The sequence below is a fragment of the Odocoileus virginianus genome, chromosome 13 (assembly GCF_023699985.2).
Source record: "Odocoileus virginianus isolate 20LAN1187 ecotype Illinois chromosome 13, Ovbor_1.2, whole genome shotgun sequence".
In the NCBI taxonomy this organism is placed as follows: domain Eukaryota; kingdom Metazoa; phylum Chordata; class Mammalia; order Artiodactyla; family Cervidae; genus Odocoileus; species Odocoileus virginianus.
In genome coordinates this window covers 58914414-58936496 of record NC_069686.1, presented here as the reverse complement: position 1 = coordinate 58936496, position 22083 = coordinate 58914414, and the positions used below count along the sequence as shown (strand labels likewise).

The window sequence follows — 22083 nt, the reverse complement described above, 5'->3', positions numbered from 1 at the left end:
AAGGTAAGTCGTTACATCTAGTTACTAGCCTGTCCAGACCTTGTAAATGTTTGTATTACTTTTAAAGGAGGAGATGGCACGGCTGCAGCGGGAAATCGAAAGCCTGAAGGCTGAGAGGGCGCCAGGCAGAGATGAAAAGGTACGGGCTGTGGAGCGGTGCTCCAGACTGCGGGGGCTGTGTGACGTCCACCGTGGAAGGGTTTCTAGAGGACTCATCAGCAGAACCTGGTGCTGAAAGGGACCAGACTTTCCCTCAGCCTTGTCCTCTGAACACTCATTTCTCACGTGGTTTTCGTCGATAAGCGTCCCTGCACTTTGTCTTCCTTCTGTGTGTTGAAGCAGCTCTGAGTGTGGACGGCAGCAAGCCCGGGGCAAGCGTTAACCAGTGTACAAGCCCGGCTGCCCCTCCAGCAGGGGTGGGTGTCTCCAGGAGCTCCCAGAGCTCTGGCCCCACTTTGTCCCGTCTACCTCTCAATTGTGTGCCCGTTTGCTGATGTCGCCCGCACGCCTGCCCCGGGACATGGATGCTGCAGGGAGCAGCTCGCTCGAGGTGTGAGGTCAGGGCTCTGGTTGCCTGGGCGCGTGCCTGGCTCAGAATACGTCCCGCTGGCTCTCTGAACAGAGGCCTTGACCTTCCAAGGAACTGGCGTGGATAAGGATGGAAAATAAAGTCTGTTTCTCTCACCAAATGAGATTGTAGGGATCACTGGTTTGTCTTCCCTTCGCATACTCCATTCAAAGCATCTTTGCTGAGGCTCTCTGTGATTAGCTCAGCGTATGGCCTCAGACCTCATCGACTGCACCCTCTTGCTTGGGGAAATGGGGACTTGGGGCTCAGGGAAGGGCGGGGACTAGTCCAGGCAGCCAGGGCCTTCTGCCAGGGCTGGGCCTGGGTCTGTGTGGACACTGCCCCGCGCATCAGGAGACAGGCCACGGAGGTGCTGCCTCCCTGTCGTGACGGGTCCTGGCACTTCAGCCCCAGCCTTGAGGACTGGTGCAGCCACAGCGGAGTGTGGCCGGGCAGCGGGTGGTGAACTGGGGCCACCCACACTTAGACCACCCCAGCTTTCCACTTGTTTCCGAGACTGACTCTCTGAGTTCAGCTTAGCCAGCCTCTGGGTCTATCCGGGACTCAGACTTTAAGGACGGCATTTCTCTTCGCCATCACACCGCACTAGAGGGATTGGCTTGCATTCAGAAATAGACTTTAGCTTATTAGTATGTGACTGATGGACATACCAGAACAGTTTAAAATCTAGGGCTCATGTATGGGCTGTTCCCTGTTCAGACATGATCGGCACACTTCCAGCCCGCCCCTTCCTACTTCTGGACCCTCAGCTTCTTTCCTCAGAGATGTTTTCTTTTTTTACTTTGCCTCATTGCAGACCCTGTCTGGGGGAGAGTCACATGGTGCCTTAACCTCTGCGATGACGCACAATGTAAGTACCTGCCCGTTCGCAGGACCAGTTCTGTCCTCTGCGGGCGTGCTGGCAGCCTTGTGTCTTCAGCAGCCTCTCACCCCTCCTTCCATCATCTCTGTGGCCACCTCCTCGTCTGCGGGCTGTCGGGGCCTGGCTCCATTTTGCACGCCCGCCCCTCGGGTGGAGCACGACTCCCCTGTGGACAGCCCTCAGGCCCGGCGCCTGGCACAGGCCTTTCGTCTCCACCCTGGCCTCCGAGCTGGGGAGGGGAGAGACCTGTGAGGGCCGCACCTGCCAGCCCACAGGCTCCGAGGGGCTGGCCGTGCACAGGGAGAGAGGACTGTCTGCGGGCCTGCGCCCCAAGGTCAGGGGGTGTAAGCGCCAGGTAGCGGATATTCTCAGCCTTGTGGACCAGCTCCATGCTGGTCATCAGAGTCAGTATATAAGTGAAAGGACATAGCTGTGTTCCAATAAAACTTTATTTATAAAACTAGGCACAGAGGGAGGTTCGGGGGGAGGGGGGATATGTGTATACCTGTGGCTGATTCATGTTGAGGTTTGACAAAAAGCAACAAAATTGTGTGGAGCGGTTGTCCTTCAGTGAAAAAATAAAAAAAAAACTAGGCACAGGCAAATTTGGCCCAAGGTCTGTTGGACTTAGCCGCTGGGCTGTGGTTTGCCAACCCCTGTTCTGAGGTAAAGGAGTGCTTCCGGGAGAGAGGAACAGAAGAGGAGGAGGAAGAGGAAAGCCTCTACCACTCACGTCCTTCAGGTCCTCTTCCCTTCCCGCCCTCAGAGGCTCCAGAGACGGAGCTGCCGGACCCCCTCAGGGACGGCTGTCGGGGTTTGCCCGCAGCTGAGCCCCAGGGGGAGCTGGCAGGGGGTGTGTGTGTGTGTCTCTGTGTCTTTGTGTCTGTGTGTCTATGTGTCTGGGTGTGTGTGTGTGTCTGTCTGTCTGTGTCTGTGTGTCTCTGTGTCTTTGTGTGTCTGTGTGTGTCTGGGTGTCTGTGTGTGTTTGTGTGTCTGTGTCTGTGTCTGTGTGTATTTGTGTCTGTGTGTGTCTATGTGTCTTTGTGTGTGTGTCTGTGTGTGTGTGTGTCTGTGTGTGGCTGTGTGTGTGTTCTGTGTGTGTCTGTGTGTGTGTGTGTGGTGTGTGTTTCTGTGTGTATCTATGTGTGTGTGTGTCTGTGTATTTGTGTGTGTGTGTTGTGTGTGTATCTCTGTGTGTATCTGTGTGTGTGTGTCTGTGTGTGTATGTGTGTCTGTGTGTGTATCTGTGTGTGTATATGTGTGTCTGTGTGTGTGTCTGTGTGTGTGTGTGTCTGTGTGTGTGTATCTGTGTGTGTGTGTCTGTGTGTGTGTATGTGTGTCTGTGTGTGTATGTGTGTGTGTGTGTGTGTGTCTGTGTGTGAGTGTGTGTATCTACATATATGTCTCTGTGTGTCTGTGTGTGTGTGTATGTGTGTCTGTGTGTGTATCTGTGTGTGTATGTGTGTGTCTGTGTGTGTGTGTGTGTGTATCTCTGTGTGTATCTGTGTGTCTGTGTGTGTGTCTGTGTGTGTGTATCTGTGTGTGTGTGTGTATGTGTGTCTGTGTGTGTCTGTGTGTGTGTGTGTCTATGTGTCTGTCTATGTGTGTCTGTGTCTGTGTGTATCTGTGTGTGTGTGTCTCTGTATCTGTGTGTGTAAACCACAGGGGGAGAGGGGCTGACGCCCCTGTCGCTTCCTCTGACACAGTGAGCCGTCCAGCCACGTCTCTTACCTCACTGGGTTCAGTGAGGGGCTGGTTTCTGTCTTTGAATTTAATATTGCCCAAAAGGCCTTTCTGCAGTAGTGGAAGTGTTCTTGATCTGTGCTCTATCAATATGGTGGCCACCGTGTATGGTCACTGAGCATCTGAAGGTTGGCTAGGACAATTGAGAAATTGAATATTTTTCAATTTTAGATAATGTGAATTTAAATAGCCACATGTGCCTGGTGGCAATCACATTGGACATTGCAGCTCTAAACAGACACGTAAGCAAGCCAGCATCGTCTAACACAGCAACATAGAACAGCAGGCTCTTTAAATATCAGTTATCTCCTCCTCATGGTTTTTTTGTTAAGGGAGGGAAGGGCACATGGATTTGGAGGATCCTTCACTTGAGAACCCTGGATTCAGCCTGGGTCCCAGAAGAAGAAAGAGTTGTTACAAAGTGATGTGAAAGAGTGTCAAGGGTCTCACAGGATGTAGGACTCAACCCTGAACTCAGCCATTTCAAAAAAGAAATTTGGAGCCTCACAGTGAAGGAGATATATAAAAATTGTTCAACTTAGAAAGATTTCATCAAAAAAATTAAAATTTGCAGATAATTGTGAGGGTTTTTTTTTCCAATTTCAGGAAGACCTAGACAGACGGTATAACATGGAGAAAGAGAAACTTTACAAGATCCGTCTACTACAGGTGAGTAAACACGAGCTGATAAATCCATCTAATAGGTTTGCATGTCCTATAGCAGAACAAGAGCATCTCAGTATCTAAGAGCCAGAGAGACTCAGTTATAAGGCTACTATTTCCTCTTCTGTCTGGAGTGTAACTCTGGATTGAGGTGTTGGTTATAACACCTCACATTGGTCTGTTATTTTACCAACATCTCGCTTGACTTGATCATCACCTAGCTGTCAGCCTCATTTTCTGTATGAAGAAATTGACTCAAGTCTGTTAAGTACAAGCTGCTAGAAAGTGCTGGAGGCAGGATTCAAGGTCTAATGTTCTTGTCAAGTACTTTTCTTCAAAAATTAAGTGCCCACTTTAGCTGTTAGTTGATAACCTGGGGTGGTGGGGGGGGAGGGGTGTATTGGTTGGGGGTCAGGTGAGAAGGCTATCAGATATGGGAAGGTAGGCTTCAAAGTAGGCTTTAAATTCATATAGAGTCAAAATTGCATTGTAAAATCTCTTCCGTTGCCAGATTCTGGCTCATGGACACTTAAAAGCCAAGAGTTCACTTGTGTTGCACTTTGGCCCGGAACTTCTCTGCTCTCTGGGAAAGGAAGGCCAGGTTCTGGTGGGAGTGGCCAAGGGGCTGCAGGGATCAGTGCCGAAGCCTGGGCCAGGGCTGGCTCAGTGAGGGGGATGGAAGTGAACTGGTGGCCAAGAGGGTGAGCAGCTGTATCGATGGAACCAGGGATGGGTTAGAGAAAACAGCAGAGCCAAAGATGGTGGAGAACTTCCGACTTGGGCACTCGCATGGATCCTTGTGTTGTTCATTGAGAAAAAGCCTAAAGGAGAAAGGGTAGGGCTGAAGGGAATGGGACGGTGAAGAGAAATGTTCATGAGATCTCTGTGGGGCTTCTAAAGGTTAGGGTACTGCACCAAGTAGGAATAATCTGGGCTGGAGGTCTGGGTGTCAGTGCTGTGTAGGTGGTGGGTGGAGGCTGTGAAGAGGGGAAGGAGGACTCCACCAGTGAGGCTGGAGACTGAGCGGGCAGCTCGAGGCCCAGGGAAAGAGGAGTCTGAGGTCTCCTGGCCGCTGAGCAGAGGGCTCGGGGGAAACAAGGTTCAGCGTTGCCAGAAGTCAAGAGAGCTGGAGGCTGAGAGTTGCCACAGGCACAGAGAAGTCTGTGTGACCTTGGCGAGAGTATTTCCAGTGGGTGTTTGGAGCAGCCAGCGGCCGTGGGTTGAAGGGTGGCTTGTGGGGAGGGGAGTCGAGACGTCAGAGCCCCTTGAGTACTTGTTTTTGCGGTTTCCTTTTTCTTTCTTTCTTTTCTTCTTTTTTGGCTGTCCGGGGTCTTCATGGTGGTGCATGGGCTCTAGTTGCAGTTCAAGGGCCTGGTTGCCCCATGGCTTGTGGGTCTTAGTTCCTCAACCAGGAATCAAAGCCACATCCCTTGTATTGGAAGGCGGATTCTTAAGGACTGAGCCACAGAGAAGTCCCTGATCAGGGTTTAAGGAAGGGCCTTAAAGGGATGAGAGACTTCAACATATTTAAATACCAGTAAAAAGAAACCAGTAGAAAAGGAGAGGTTAAAGATGCAGTGAAAAGAATGAATGGTTGTATCTATAGATTCCTGGTCGGGGAGGTGGGGGGGTGGGTGAAGCATAGGCGTCAGAGCTCAAGCACCTGTGGGGAATATAGCCTTGGCCAAAAGGAGAAATAGATCTATCCCTCTGCTCTAGCTCAAGCCACAGACCTGGTTTTGGTTTGGTCACCAGAGCTGATAGTGGGTTTTGCACTGGGAAGGGTTTTGCACCCACGTGAATCAGAGGTCCCCATCTGCCACTGTGATAAAGTGGCTGGGAGACGGCAACACTGAGGCTGTGAGTGTGTCGGGGAGCTGGACCCCTTCTCCAGTGCTGCCCACGGGAGACTCCCCGCCTCGGAGCCCGAGGTCTCCCCTGCACCCTCACGGCTCTGCCTCCCAGAAGCAGTCAGAAGCAGTTTGACTAGTAGAGCCCAGTTCATTTCATGGGAAGGGGGAGATGCCAGAAAGATATTTCAGGAGCTTTTCAGGCAGGCTCAGGGATTCGAAAGTTGTATGGAGCAGCAGAGTGGCATCAGTCTCTCCTTATCTGGGGAGCACTTCTGGTACCCGCCTGGCTCTGGGGAATCAGCTGCTCCAGAGTCCTTGGGGGCCTGGTGGGCTGGCCGGGGGTACCATCCCACTCAGAATCTTCTGGATCTGTTAATGTGATGCCTCCTGTGCCTCCAGTTTAGGGACTTCTCAGGTGATGGTAGTGGTAAAGAACCCGTCTGCCAGTGCAGGAGACTAAGAGATGTGGGTTCGATCCCTGGGTTGGGAAGATCCCCTAGAGGAGGGCATGGCAACCCACTCCAGTAGTCTTGCCTGGAGAATCCCAAGGATAGAGGAGTCTGGGGGGATACAGTCCACAGGGTTGCAAAGAGTCAGACACGACTGAAGTGACTTAGCACACACGTACACAGGTGGCACCAGCTCACAGCCATGCCTTCTCTCTCTGTTGCCTGTGGGAGTCAGGGTCGGAGCAGCTGGTGGTGTGTGTCTGCAGCTGGTTTGCAGGCACAGTGTGAGTGGGGGCAATATTTTGTGGGAACAAATAAGGCCTTTCATCAAATAGTGTTGTCTCCCCATCTCTTTTGCATTTAGGCTCGAAGAAATCGAGAAATAGCAATTTTGCATCGCAAGATTGATGAAGTGCCCAGCCGAGCCGAGCTAATACAGTATCAGAAGAGATTTATTGAACTCTACCGTCAGAGTAGGTGCATCGACCACATACGCTCCTGAGGCTGGCCCTGGGAGGGGTAGGGGGCGAGGGGCTCTGACCCACTGTAGCGTGGTGTTTGTGTCCATGGAAGCCAGCCCTGGAAAGGGCTTTAGCTCATCATCAGGCCCACTCATTCCACGTAGCCCGGAATCCCAGGCACAGCACTGTGGGGCCCCGACTCCCTCTCCCTGACTGAGCTCTGAGAGTGATGCTCTCAGCCCACCCTCTACCGCATCAGCCATCAGGCTCCGCTTTCCAACGTCACACGGAACCAGCATCTCTAGATCAGTCCTCACTCGTCGTCCTTATTCTCTGTGAGCCTTCTTCTCATGTTATCCTTGCCTTTAACAGCATCGTGTTCATTCAAGACTGGGTATCCCTCAGCCTAAATCAGGGATCACATCTCATCAGGCTCAGAGTGACCCTCGAGGCTGTCATTGCCTTTTTCTTCACAGTGCTTCTGCCATATCTCTTCTTCCTTATATCCTAACCCAGTAACCATTAACTGGTGTGCAGCCCCTTCTCTGAATCCCTGTCATCCACCCACCCAGTTGTATCACTTCTCTCCTGTGACAAATGCTCACAAGCTCCCTGGCCTGCAGGAAAGCTTGCTCGTTCTCTCCAGGACCCTCCTCAGTCTAGGAGGCCTGCCCGGAGGCCTCGTTCCTGCTCTCCGTCCTCCTCTCCTCCCCAGGCCACACACTGCTCTGCAGCACACCGTGGACGTTCACATCCTCGGCCTTGACTCCCCGTTACCTGCACCTGGGGCCCTTTCTCCATTCTGTTAGGCAGAACCCGTCAAGGACCTCCTCACTTACCCTCAGTAAACAGGTCCTGGACCATCGCCCCTTCCCTAGGCTCTATTCTTGCATGTCTCCTGGGCACTTCAGACTCAGCAGGTACAAGACTTTGCCCCCCTCCCGCCTTTCCCCTCACTCACCGTGACCGCCTTCGAGTCCAGCTAGACACCCTGTCTTCTCTGACCCATGCTGCTCTGCCAGTTCCGTTTCTGAGTAGTATCATGTCCATTTCTTCTGGACTCCTGCGATAGCCACCTTCTCCTCACTCCTGCCTGAGAGCTCTTTCTCACATAAATGTCATCATTTTACACTCTTGCTTTAAAAGCCTTAATATTTCATAGCTCCCTGTAACTGGATGGACAGTCTTCAGAATTCTGATCAGAGTCCTGCCTCGTCTGGGCCAGCTGGGCCCCTGCAGTCCCTGTGTCCCTCACCCCTGTGAGCTGGTCTGCAGGTCCAGGAGGCCAGGGCCCTACAGTTCCCACTTGGGAAACTCCCAATCTTCTCTAAAGTACACCCAGTTTTCCCTTGAGATGTTGACCTCTCAGCCATCCTTCCTAGTTCAAGCTGGAGCACTGTCCCTACTCAGAGCGTATGTGCTTCCTTTTATGTTTTACCCCCCACCCAGATGTTTTCATCCTCACATTTCATTCAGATGATCAGGGTGGGTGTCAACAGTGGCAGTTTCTCAGCAGAAAATAGTTTCTTCCCTAAGTTAAATCTTTCCCCCTAAGCACGAGGTTTACAAAAGTGAGCCGACTGTGGCTCCTGCTCATGAGGAGCCTGGAAGGGAAGGGAGCCACACAGACAGGAAGAGCCAGCATGGGGCTGCTTCGTCCCTGCCCCCTTTCTCCTGGGACCCTCACTTGGAGGACTTCAGGGCAACGCCCCATCCCGCACGCCGGCAGGGAGCGTGCTCTAGCGCCTGTCCTGGCAGGGCTGTCTTGGCTGCCACGTGCTGTCCGCCCACAGCAGCCCCCCACACGGCCTCTGTGTCCCATGGGGCTTCCTCACAAATAAGAATGAGCGCCGGCCCGGCAGGTCCCAGTCCTGCAGGCCTTAGCAGGGATGGGGCACGTAGGGTCACTGACACGTTTTCTCACCGTGTGCTCGCTCATTTCTCTGCATTACAGTTTCGGCAGTGCACAAAGAAACGAAGCAGTTCTTCACTTTGTATAACACCCTGGACGACAAAAAGGTTTATCTGGAGAAAGAGGTGAGCGCCCTTACAGAAAGAAGACGACAGAGAGGGGTTTGTGTCTTGTGCCCAGTGCTGGGTGCACGGTCTGAAAGTGCCCGATTCCTCAGGGCCGTCACCCTGCAGAGTGGGCAGCGGTTGTGTGGTGCCCTGCAAGAGGCACCATCACAAAAAGAAACGACTGGAAGCACAAGAGGTACATATGGAGAAGGATCCACAGTTGGTGAAACTCGAGTTTGAGCTTTAAATGAAGGAAAGAACCAACTAAAGGAAATGGGGAAGGTGGGCCGTCAGAGTTGACCTGGGGAAATGGCTATTTAGTCACCAGCGTCAGACAGAGGCATGAACTGAAAGAATTGTAAAATTGAAAGCAGGAGTGGAAGGGGTGACCGTGAGCAGCCGCTCCATGTTGCTCTGACTCTCACTCTGGTCAGATCTGCTGGTGATTCGGAGCTCCCTCAGTGGAAAGCAGTGGATCGGGGCGGGTGTGCAGCTGGATTTAGGAATAAGCAGGGGCGTCTTCACAGCTGCAGCATGCAGCACAGTGTGGCGGGGGGGCGCAGCAGGCGCTCCGGAGTCATTTGGGTGTGGGTTTTAGTCTGGCCTTCTTCTCACCCTCACCACATATCCTACAGTGATAGAGAATGAATGAGACCATGTCTGTGAAGTTCCTAGCACACGGTGATATGTATTAGCTCCTGCCTACCCCTCACCTTGAAGGTGACAGAATCTTTTTATTTCATTATCATCCTGCAACCTGCACTAATTACCTCTTTAATAAGAATACTGTTACAGCTGTATCTTTTACCTGGACCCAAATGGAAGCCTCTGTGGCTATTGTTATCCTGACTACCCATTTTTTGTTTGGGGTTTGTTTCTTTGTAATTGAAGGATAATTACTCTACAATATTGTGTTGGTTCCTGCCGTCCATCAGCATGAGCCGGCCAGAGGTGGACATGTGTCCGCTGCTTCCTGACCCTCCCTCCCACCTCCCGCCCAGCCCCACCCCTCTAGGTGGTTTCATAGCCCAAGTTTGAGCTCCCTGTTGACTGCCTATTTTTGCCAGTCAAACCAGATCAATCGCTGTCCTCTGAGACGCACTCCTTGAGGGGTTGGGTTCCGTTTTCTCTATCCAGGGCCTTACACAGTGATAGACACATAACAAGCATTTGATCAGTGTTTGAATAGATGAGTGCGTTTGGGGGATTTTCATCAGACCTGGTTCCCAGATAGCTCAGTGGGTAAAGAATCTGCCTGCAACGCAGGAGACACAAGAGACACAGGTTCAATCCCTGGGTCGGGAACATCTTCTGGAGAGGGCCATGGAACCCACTCCAGTGTCCTTGCCTGGAGAATCCTGTGGACAGAGGAGCCTGGCGAGCTATAGTCCATGGGGTCACAAAGAGGCAGACGTGACTGAAGTGACTGAACACACATCAGACCTGGGGGATCGCTCTGCTGCACGCCCTGACCTGGGGGTCCTCCCACCTGGTAAGGGGAAGACTTGTCCCCTAACTCAGGAACAGGCCAGCTCCTTGTGAGAAAGCCTTAAACCCCCTTGACTTCCCTTCATCAGCAGTGTTTAAGGTTATTGCATTCCTTTAGGAGTATGCAGGGTGGTGGGGCTTTTTAATTCCAAGCTATATTAATGCAGTTAGAACTTTTCATTTGGGTAAATTGTACATTTTATTCCAAATCTATTTATACTTGTGATATTTTAGCTTTCAACATGCCTGTGGAGTCAGGGACAAGAATATCATCTCTATGTTTCAGAGTGTAAACCTGAGTCCGAGTATAGTAAATGCTTAGTTTGGGGCTCACAAGCCAGGTCAGTGACAGAGCTGGAAAGATGACCTAGGTTTCTAAACTCCAGACTCCGAGCCCTGCCCTGGACTGTCATCAGGGCAGATAAAGGGTCTTGTGTGCAGGCCACGGCATTTCTGTCGGGGAGGGACCTTGAGTGGGGCACGTACCCGTGAAGGCTCTCAGAGCTGCCTGGCAGCAGACACACTGGCTGAAGCTCGGTGGGAAGGAGTAGCGTGGACACAGTGTTCTCACCTTCCTGCCCCCGCTGACTCTCCGCTGGGCTGATGGCCCTGAAAATGAAGTTCAGTGTTTGGTGAGATTGAAAGGACAGTGGTGCAGCTTCCCCAAGGAGCCCTAATGTTGGCTTAGATGTGCCTCAGCGGGGGTTTGGGCCCCATCACGGAGCCCTCCTATGCTACAGGTCATGCTTGCTAGAGCTGGAGACTCTGGGGAAGCTGAGTCTGAGAACACGTTGCTCTTCGTGTTACTTTTCATCTGCATGAGCAAGGTGCATTCCTTTCAGAAGCAGTACCCAGAGACAGGCGCCAGGCTTTCAGTGGCTGGGGTGGCACAGGCATCTTTCAGCCTCTGTTTATTGTTCTTGTTCTTCCTTCCTCCCCAGATCAGCCTGCTGAACTCCATCCACGAGAACTTCTCACAGTAAGTGCTGTCGGTTCTCTTCCGATCAGTGTCCGTGTCCGTGTCCGTGTGCCCTGCGCTTGCCGGCTCGCCTCCGTGTGCAGCAAGGCTCAGGGCCCAGGCTGGGGTTCTTACACTTCCACCCGTGCTGTGTGCAGCTGTATCTTGGTTTATGCAGACCTTGAGTTCTTACAAAAACATAATGATATTACAGCAAATTTTTAAAACAACCAAGGAGTAGCTTAGGGGAAAAGTTAGCTTTCAAATAATTTGACTGTGCCTAGCTACCATAATTTCTTCATAGATTACCTTTGTCCTACTAAGATTAGATTAATAACATTTGTTTTTGCACACACAGAGATGCTTTAAAATTTAGATAATGAGGGAATTCCCTGGCCATCCAGTCATTAGGACTCTGCTCTTTCACCATGGAGGCCTGGATTCAATCCTTGGTTGGGGAAAAAAGTAAATTAAAAAATAAAATTTAGGTAATAAAATAACCTATATATTTTTTTAAATAGTTTTCAGATTTGGTGGTAGAGTTAAGTCATGTGCGTGCTCTAAATCACTGTGTTCAGATATAAATATTTTCTCTAAAAACTGAACAGCAAAGGCCACCTCTACTCAGATCATACCAGCCCTCAAAGATGACCATCCCCTTGTCTGCCATCCAGGCAGCCCCAGTCTGGTTCTCTGTCCAGAAGACTTCCTCCCTTACCAGCACAGACTCTGCTGTGACCAGCAGCTAAGATCTTAATGGATTACAAGCTCTGGACTTTAAGTTTCATTTCTAATTGAAAACAAACAGCTCCATTTAATATTCAGATTCAGTTTAGTGACTTACAGCCTTGTGACATTTCTAAAAACGATGCCTTCATCTGTATCCCCTGATCATTGAGAGAAGCTGAGGTTGGAGTGTTTTTGTGGAAGCTCCACTGTCTCTTGGCCCATCCTCTGAAAGATTTCTTCTCATCCTCGTATCGTGTGCTCTGACCCTTCTCACGTCAGGCCCTCTGCAGGGCTGGAGGTGGACAGGCATGTTTTAGGTCATCGCTTGTTTAGCTGCTGCTCCTGGAAACAGGACCAGGTTTACCAGCCTGGTTTTAGGACAGTCTCAGAAAATGTCTCCCAGTCTTAACAGTGCCTTTTTTTTTTTTTAAGTCTGTATTGAATTTGTTACAGTATTGCTTCTTTTATTTATGTTCTAGTTTTTTAGCATGGGGGATCTTAGCTCCCCTACCAGGGATCAGACTCAACTCACTGCATTGGAAGGTGAAGTCTTAACCACTGGACAGCCAGTGCCTTGATCAGTGCGTCTAAATCTGCAGATTTAAAAAAAAACTAAGTGAAATTCATTCCTGAAGCAGTACCTGTCACCATTCAAAATTTTTTAAAAATTATTAATTTCAGTCACATTTTATTTGTGAAAGTACCTGTTAGTAAGAAAATTATAGAGAAGGTTGGGGGGAAAACAGATTAATATTCATTTATAAGACCAAGCTAATTTTCATGCCTTGCTCACAAATTAAAATCTCTGGCTGCCTGGTATCACAGGGGACCCATGGGTCCTCCTGCCTTGCAGAGGCCTGTCTGCCTCCTGGGGCATTATCTGGACTGACTCCTGCATTCCTCCCCTTTCCTTGAATCCTGTTTGCTGGTCATACCTCTGCTGGTCTTTCTTTCAGAGCCATGGCCTCCCCTGCTTCCCGGGACCAGTTTTTACGTCAGATGGAACAGATCGTAGAAGGAATTAAGCAAAGTCGAATGAAGGTCAGATTGCTTTTTTTCTGTAATGTGGCCAGAGTTTTACACTGGTGATGGTAGAAGGCCCTGGAGAAAGCAGGTCTCTTCCAGTTGCCCTGGGGATGTGCTCTCAATTCTGAAGACACATCTTCAGTGTCTCTGCAAGGGGTCCCACTAAGGTCTCTGACCCTACAATGGGCAGGCCAGCTCCATAGGCTGCCTGCGTTGGTCGATGAGACTCTTAGCAACAGCTCTGTGGGTGTCACACCTACTGAGTGTCAAGCACTGTGCTCATCCTCCCAGAAGTCACGTGAGTGTATTCCCCCCGTTTCACAGATGAGGAAGCTGGCCTTCACCAGCAGGCCTTCTCTCTTGTCCAGAATCAAATCCTCACTGGCTCTCTGGTTCCTGACATTCTGCCATCAGGGATCCATTCCTTAACATCTCATTGCTGAATTCTGCCAAAGTGAGGGGATACTGAGCCTCAGAAGAGAAAAGAGGAACTGAAAGGGATGTGGGGGCTCCAGAGATAGCTTTGCAGAGAATCGTCCAGGCTAGGGGCAGCGTGAGCATTTCTGCACCCTGGCTCCTCGCGTGCACACTTTGTCAGGCGGAAAGAAGACTTGCTGATGGTCGGGAAGCCAGACGTGCAGCCAAAGGCTCCCGCTACCACAGCAGACAAATCCTAACTGATACTTCCAGTGTCTCTTGCTTTTGGTCCTGCTCTGGAAATGTGTCACACACCTGGTCCTCGGGCATGGCAGGGAAACCGTCTGGGGACACAGGGCATCTCCTCTCACAGTCCTGGGATGGAGCAGTCCAGAGAGCGTGGCCAGAATGTAAACACATGAAGGGATTGCCTTAGGACCTGTCCGAAAAATCCACTCCTTCAAGCTGCCTGTGATCCCATCTCACCAGAGAGGGACTGCAGACAAGAGCTTGCCATGTCCCTTTCCCTCTAGCAGAATATTCATCTCCTTATTAAGGATGTCAACAAAATCATGTCAAAAGATTAAAAAAAAGTGTCACTGGTGACAAGACTATTCAGCCACAAAAATGAGGGCAGAGTGAGACGGCAGCTGTCCATGTGTGGGGCCTCTTAACCCAGGGCAGGCAGGCTCTCTTGCAGGAGGGAGTGGAGTCGCTGCTCGATGATTTGGGGTTAGAGGGAGGTGGGGAGCAGAGAACCTGGCCAACCACAGGCCTGTAACAACCCAGCCTCAGTGCAGGGACTTTCCACTCACTATGCTCATCCTCGGGGAGATAGTCTTGCTCATAGTAAAGAACAAGAGGAAGTTACTGGGTTTTTTCCCCCACTTTGGTTTCCCTTTCGGTTACTATCTGAAGCATTCCTCAGGAAGGAAATGGGCCTGACTCCTTCATTCCCTTCATCCTGTCCCAGGCTTCGTGGTGAAGGCACCTTGGTGCTGGCCAGCAGAGGAGGCTGCTGCTGTGTCTGTCCCCCCACGAGGTGGCTGGGCCCCAGGAGGGTGCCCAGGTCCCTGAATGGGGAGGGCTGTCTCCTCTCATGTCTGTGTTGCTGGTGACTGGCACCTGACCCGTGGTGAGCACCAAAGATCTCTTTGTTGAACGAGTGAATTCACTGAGTCCAAAAGTAGTTCTCCTTGAGGGTTCCAGGTAGACTTTGAATGTTGATTGGCACTGGAATGGATTAAGTCTGTCTGCTCTGCAGAACAGCACTCATTTGGGTGGATGTCTTTTGTTGTGTTTGTTTAAAAGAAACAAAAACACAGCCCCCTGTATCTGGGTACCATGATGGGTTCTGCTTAGATAGCGGTGGCAGGGGAGTTTCTGTGCCCCAGAGCACAGGTTCCCCCAGAGCCAGCAGGTGCAGGGTGTACAATGGAGTAGGTGTTTGTGGTTTGTGGAAAGGTTCCTGAGTAACAGGAAACTGCCTACCTGTTTCTTGTGAAATTGTGCTTACACAAACACCACACAAAAAGAAAGAGTTAAATGAAGCAGTTAACACCCAGTGGTAGGAGACTTGCTGAACAGATTATAATTCCTATGCCGTATCATGCAGATAAATAAAACAACCTCAGAAATGATGCATAGAAGGAAACTACTGGAAGGAAATCCATGAAAGTTACTAATAGTTTCCTTCTGGACATTGTCAGCCACGCTTGGTCAGAACATGGCTTTTCATCGCTGTTTCCCAAAATGTTTCAACAGATGGAGAAGAAGAAGCAAGAGAACAAGATGAGAAGAGACCAGTTGAACGACCAGTACTTGGAATTGTTAGAAAAACAGAGGCTGTACTTTAAGACTGTGAAAGAGTTCAAGGAGGTAAGAGGGGCATGGGTCCCTTGAGGCTGGGCAAAATTCTTGTTCAAATCCCCCCCAGATGAACCTCTGCAAACCAGAACATTTCTTTGGTTTTCCACTGGTTTTCCACTGGTCTGAAATGGAAATAGCAAGTGAGCATTGGACCTGAATGTAAAGTGTGCATCTAAGTAGTTCATGTTTCGTGGCCCATCTGGAAGCTCTAACTGTTCTAACAGTTCTAAAGAACATCACTTCATTTTCTTGACACTCTGTAACCACATTAAACTCACAAGTAAAATGGCATCGCAGGGCCACCTGGAAACAGTGTTTGTTAGATTCAGGTCTAGCATTTCCTTTCCTCCCAATCTTAAGCTGCAAGGGACCTTGAGAAGCGATGTGTGAGGGGAGTGAACTGTGAGTGTGCCAGGCTTGGGTTCAGATCCTGCCACTGGCCTACTGTGTACACGGGTATCTGGCACCCGTCACACCCACCCTCTACCAGATGTTGTTTACCCCTGTCTTTTCTCTTGCATTTGGGCAGGATTACTGTCCATCATTCCAGAAAGGAAAGTGCCCTTTTCTTAAAGATTTTCCAGAAAGCAGACTTCATTCTGTCGCTTGCCAAGATCTCATCAGCTTTATTTTCAGGACTTCTTTCCCCCTTTCTAATATAAATCTGTGTGGTTTTAGTGAATTTAGAGATTGCTGAAGATGCAGGGAAGCTAAAGGTAGTTGTATCCTGGCATGTGGTCAATGGAATTAAAAAGTCCTTGCCTACCAGCGTTTCTGTTCTTACATGTTTTCTATGGCTCTTCTTTCTTCCTTCCTCACTTCCCTGTTTTCCTTCTCTGCTGCTTCTCCCCATTATTGTAACGTAACTTTTGAGAGCCACAACTGTAGGCATTTCAGAATGTCTCATCCTTTTCAATGAATGAGTAATAACAAATCAGAAGTAATTCCAGCCTTTGCCTTGAGGGGACTGATGTATCGGGTGTGGTCGGGGAAGGCCTGTCCCCAGTGAGAACTTGGTCTTGGGCAAAGTGACCGGGCAAGCTGCTCCGCGTCTGGGAGCCTCTGGTTGGCAGGGGCTGGAGCCAGAGGGCCAGCAAGAGAGCTGCAGGAAGTAAACAGGGACCCCCCACTCCCCACCTGAGGTCTTTTTCCCCAGTGGCACACAAGGACAGAAGGCCCAGAGGAGAATTACGGTAAGCGTTGCTTGGACAGCAGCACTGCCATCTGACAGCAGAAACACAGAGCAGGTGAGTTGGGAGGATGAGTCAAAGTCAGAGCAAGTAAAAGCGAGATGGAAAAGCTCGTTACTACACTGCAGGCTCTCGGAGTGAAGGCTGGGGGTCTTCCCTGAAGGAAACAGTTCCCTCAGATACGTTAAGGTCAAGATTTCCATGTTCCCGCCTCCTTGGCACAGTTACTGTCAGTCAGAGACCGGAGGTGGGCCCCTCAGAACCCATGAAGACCCCAGAACAGACCAGGTGCTGGCCTCAGTGTCCTTCAGTCCAAAGCTAGATGGGAAAAGGGGAAGGGGAATGTAATATTTGCTGCAGACGGCTGCATGTATTTCACTTAAAGGACTCACCTTTAAAAAAGAATAAAATTAGGTCCTATTTTTTGATTCTACAGTTGCCTCTCTCTTATAAAATGATGGTGACAGTGTGTACGCTTTTTTTTTTTAAGTCATCTTGGTAAAAATTTAAAACCATGAGTTAGCATTCTAAAACCTTAGAGATTGTTTTCAAGCTCCTCTGAGGTACGCTGGGGCCACTGCAGGTGTGGAGGCTTCCCTGCTGCTTCCTAGCTCCCACCGCACCCTTCCAGTTAGAGTCATTCTGCCATTTTACATATTGCAGTTGCGTGTAAGATCTCATTTGTGGGAGAAAAGCAGTTTGAAAAATCAGATTTTTCAGCCCAGGATGGAATCTTCTCCCAGAACCCTCTGTTCTGCCTCCTCTGCTTGTTTTTACCCCGACCTGCCTGGTTTTCTTCTCCCCAGCCCTGAATTCTTACTGCATCCTGGTCCCAGCACCGTGCTGGGCAGTAGTGATTCTTCATGCAGAGCAGTGCCATCCAGAACATGGGCTTTGACCACCACTCGGCATGTGTGCTCAGTCGTGCCTGACTCTCTGCGACCCCATGACTGTTGCCTGCCAGGCTCTTGTCCATGGGATTCTCCAGGCAAGAATACTGGAGTGGGTCGCCATTTCCTTCTCCAGGGCGTTTTCCCGACCAGGGATCAAACCCGAGTCTCCAGCATATCCTGCATTGGCTGGCGAATTCCTTACCACTGAGGCTCCACAGCTTCCCTTTGACCACCACAGTCATCACTTGATGGGGTACAGTTGACTCCACATTAATTGAGCTCCTGTGACCCCGTGGGCTCCATGCAGGCCTAGGTCATGCCCTCATCCTGACTCCAACCTCCTCTGGAATCAAGGCCCTTTTGGGTAGACATTGAGGTATCTCTAAAATTCCATTGACTTGTTTGCCCTGGGAGGGTTTGTTAATAACAAGTCTGCCAGGAAAAAAACATATACTCTGAAAACACCTTAAGGGCAGTATTACACCAGCTAATTGTGTTTCTCAAAGCACAGTTTCTCACAAGTTTCCCAAACTAAGAGCTAGATTCTTGCCTGGCTCTGGCGAAGGCCAGCCATGCGTTTTTATGATGCTGAGTTTGGGCACATAATCTCGAGTGAGTGGAGCTTGCAGCATCTGGCACATAACAGGCCCCATACTTTCTTCAGCAGAAAAGAAGCAGATGCTAGGAGAAGGACCTAAAGGACTCTCTGTCTTTGCTTTGAACTAACAGACAATATCATTCTGTCCTCTCCTGAAAGGCGTCCAGGAGACTGCGTGCATTAAGTAGTGCTCTCACACCAGGCGTGAAGCCCTGAAATGTCTTTACTGAAAACGTGAAGTCTCGTCTCAGTGTGGTGTGATGAGAAGAATGACCCCTGCTGGGGATTTTGCCGTAGCAGCAGTTTTGGTGCTTCCAAGGTTTTTTGTTTGGGGGTTATTTTTTGTTTTTTTCCTCCTTCATAAAGTGACGTGGATAGCAATTAAAACTTATTTATTCCTTGTTATATTGTTTTATCTTTTTCTTATGGAAAATTTCAAAAACACACAGAACTAGAGAAAGCAGTCTACCAGTGTAATAGTATGCCTCTCTGCCTGTTTTATTCATCTTTACTGCTCCCCACTTACATTTTTTGTATTTGTGTTTGTGTGTGTGTGTGTGTGTGTGTGTGTTGGTACTGGAGGCTTTTCCCCCAAGCAGATCTCAATAACTTATTTTTAATAAGAAAACTTTCTTCTCAACTTCTCTAACACAACAAATGTTACCCATCTTCACCTTCTTTCTCTTCTTACCCCCCAGAAGTTATCTCCCCCTCCAAAAACACGTGCTTAAAAAATGTCAGAGAATCTTGCTTCTGGCAGAGCAACTCAGCTTCACGCCCACTCAGCCCTCCCCAGCTCTGAGTGGAAGGTAAACAGAAACCCTGCAGGTGAACCAGGGTCACTGCAGCTGAGAGCAAAGGGCCTCCAGAAAAGCGGGAGCCTCTGGCCAGGCCCAGGGAGATGGGAACATCTCTGGGGACTTTGGGGATCTTGGATGCAGAAAGGGCCAAGGGTGACCCAGTTTTTCTTCCACATGAAGGGGCAGAATGATGAGTGGAGGCTCGGGTTCGACCCCTCGAGGTCCTTCCCCTTCCGCGCTCACCTCTCACTGTAAACAGGGCTCCTTGCAGTCCAGGGAGGAAGGGGACATGATGAGCTAGCAGACGGAAGTATCCTGAGCTGTCAGGGCCACTGCCAGCAGGTTGAGGAGGACGCACAGTGACATGCTTTGGAAGAAGGGGATTCAAAACAACACAGCGATGGCCTTGTACCCTGGATGCCAGACTCTGCGCCCAGGGGACGAGGCCGGTGACCTCGTCCACATGCTGCAGCATCCTCAGTGATGGGTTTCCTACAGCTCACTTTATGGGAGAGGTGTCCCTCAATACGTTTCTCTCCCTTTGTCTGCTGTGAGTTTCTCTCTTAAGCTGAGGGTATCCTTAATCTTCGGTCTTGTGGGGTAAGAGCTCTTCTACATGCTCCTCCTGCTGTCTCTTAGGACTTCTTGGGCCCTGGTGTCCAGGACTTCCCCCTCCTCACTGGAGGCATCCAAGATCAGCAGAGAAGTGTCTGCTTTCTGCTTCTGCCCCTTGGGGATTGAAGTCTTTGGGGATGACAGTACCTAATCCTCTCCTGTCCTCAGTCTTAACAGTCAGTCTTTGAGACTTTTGGGGCTTTGAAGGTCAGCATGTGGCCAGGAACCTCCCCTAGGCTGGTGGCAATGGAAAAGGAGGCCTGTCCCCTGATCCACAGGCCTCCTCGGGGACAGGGAAAGATGCAGCGGTGGGCGCTAACGTGGTCCCCACGTCTCTGCTCTTTCTGTTTCCCCTGCAGGAAGGCCGCAAGAACGAGATGTTGCTGTCCAAGGTGAAAGCCAAGGCCTCTTGAACATTCCCAGACAACATCTCACGTCATTGATGTCTTCATCTAAATGCCATGTATCAGCTCTGAGATGGTGAAATGGTTCCGGACACTGCAGCAGAGATGTAGGTGTGATGATCTCAACACGGGATATTTTCTTCCTCCTGTTTGCTCACATTTCATCTCCATGTGGTTGTTGTCCATGGGGTCGGACAGTGCAGACATTGTGGCTTGGATAACACCCATCCTCCAGTGAAGAAATGTGGGCATTGTTTGTTTTCTGTGTCGATTCTACTTTTATTTCTCCAGTAACGTTGCACATATGAAGGTACCTGTATTTGAATGGACTCTGAATAAAGAGGAATTCATTTGTTCAGTAATGTTAATTGAGCAGCTGCTGAGGAAGCACGGAGCAGGGTGCCACAGACACTGGCCCCAGAGCCTGACCGCTGGGATTTTTTTTTTCCTTAGTAAACAAGGCTTTCAGCTGAATGACCAGCCCACGTGAATATTGGTCACTTGGGCCTCTCACTTGCTGTGATGCCTTTTGTTCCTGGTCCCTCGGGGGCCAGTCAGCAACCTTACTGGTATAGCAACTAAAATGAAAACTCCGTGTCTGCCCTTGGCTTCATCACACTCACCCAAGTTCATCTCACCAAAAATTTTAAAAAAAAAAAAAGGACCTCAGCCTGACACATAAGAATGACACCGCACTGCGCCTGCTTTCCATGAGTCTCAGTCAGTCTCTGGGTGGTCTTGGGCGTCCCCCTCACTGGGAGCACATCACATGCTCCCTGCTGTGCCCAGGTCAGGGCTGGACCCAGAGGCGGGCTCGCCCACGGTCACCCCGCTCCAGGCCAGCGTGTAAATCCCGGAGGGACCGGCCATGAGAAGGTGCCGAGGGTGTCCAAGCAGCAAGAGCAGGCAGGTGTGTGGAGATCCAAGGGCTTTCACGGAGCCGGCTGGGTTGGGCTGGATCCGAAGGAGGACTCACAGTTGAATAGAGATTAGCAGGAAAGCCATTTTGGATAAAGTACGGATGTGATTAAAACTCAAGAGCGCAGGGAGAATACAAGCCGTGCTTGCTGGGAGAGGGGTGGGTGGCCGGTCTCTGCAGGGGGCTCTAGAGAGCCGTCCGGAGAGGTGGACAGAGACTCACCCTTTGCAGAGCCTTGATGGAAAGACAGCGGGCTTTACGTTCCCACCCGCAAGGCAGGAGGCCATCCAAACCGAGCTCCTCCTGCCCCAGCCCTTCGGGGTCGTTCAGGGTCCGTGAACCGTCCGTGACGGCTTGCACGTCATCCCACACCAGCCTTGCAGGTACCGGTCGGCAGGTCTTCAGGCTGTGAGGCATAAAAGCGGAGACGTGCAGTAAGCATGCTGTGTGCAGCTGCAGGGACGTTGTTTTTAGTTCCCTAATGTGTGCGGTGAGCAGGGCTGGTGTGCACAGACTTAAAGAATCCCAGGCTGGATCCATGGCCCTTGGCTTCTGTGCTGGCCCCGCGAGGCCCGCCCGGTGAGGAAGCTGCTGCCAGCGCCCCCGTGTGCCGATGGCCCTGTTCCTGGCCATGTGCTTCTCCACTTGGGTGGGTGCTGGTCACCTGTGGATTCTGAAAGGACTCAGTGAGGCTGAAGCCAGTGGCTGCCAGAGTGCAGGTAGAGCTCCAGGGGCAAGGGAAGGAGCGGACGGTAGAACTGTGAACTATCTCAGGTTCAGAAAAACACCTTGGTGGTCTTGCTAAGAAGCTCACAGGCCTAACTAACAACTTGTGAGCAGGTAGACTATTCATGTGTGGTCCCAGGTGGTGGGAGGAGAAATGGGTTCTCCTGGGGGTCATGGTGGCCCTCCTCTCTGGATGACTGAAGAAAGTTGGGCATGGCTAATCCAGAGGAACTAATGCGTCTTCCAGAAGTGGGGGTGTTGACTTTGGGCTGTGTTTCCACAGTTTCATTCGGTTTCGGTATAGGGAGGTATCAGGAGATGTTTCCATTTTTAAGTCCCTTAGGACTAAGGGATAAGGCCTGAAAAAGATAATAAATCAGTTTCTGTTCCTTGAACACATCTTGAATTAAACTGCATAAGCCAGTCTTGAGAATTATGTTTGCTACAGATAACCCACAGCGTGGATGGTGCCTTTGTGAGTAAAGAGGACATTAAATGTGCTTTATAGTCAGGCCTCAGAGGTCAGGCGCCCTCCCAGGACTGGTCCTGTGTGCCCAGAGGATGGCTGGCTGCTCTGCTGAGCCCACAGGCTTTTCTGGAGATGACAAATGCATTACGGTTGTAAAGCATGTGCTACCAGGGGAAGGAGGTTTCCCCAGGAGCAGTGCATCCTCCCTGTTCAGTCAGGGCAGTGAGCTTGCTGACGGCTGGGGCCTGGGCTGGGCCCCCATCCCATGTGCAGCTTCGGGAGTCAGAGCTGCTGTGAGCAGGACAGACTGACGCCCTCCAGGCATCTGGGAAGACGCTCGGGT

General features: G+C 50.6%; 1 protein-coding gene across 1 annotated transcript in view; it reads left to right on the top strand.

The window, feature by feature from the left end:
* The window catches only part of CCDC93 (coiled-coil domain containing 93), a 92077-nt gene extending 72093 nt beyond the window's left edge, over positions 1-19984 (top strand). Inside the window, exons 16-24 of the mRNA XM_020883043.2 lie at positions 68-139; positions 1386-1439; positions 3801-3863; positions 6524-6632; positions 8575-8657; positions 11069-11106; positions 12771-12855; positions 15022-15135; positions 19582-19984. Coding sequence (XP_020738702.1) covers positions 68-139; positions 1386-1439; positions 3801-3863; positions 6524-6632; positions 8575-8657; positions 11069-11106; positions 12771-12855; positions 15022-15135; positions 19582-19635 — 672 coding nt within the window. The 3' untranslated portion in view covers positions 19636-19984. The remainder of the gene's footprint in view (positions 1-67; positions 140-1385; positions 1440-3800; positions 3864-6523; positions 6633-8574; positions 8658-11068; positions 11107-12770; positions 12856-15021; positions 15136-19581) is intronic.
* Positions 19985-22083: the final 2099 nt, after the last annotated feature.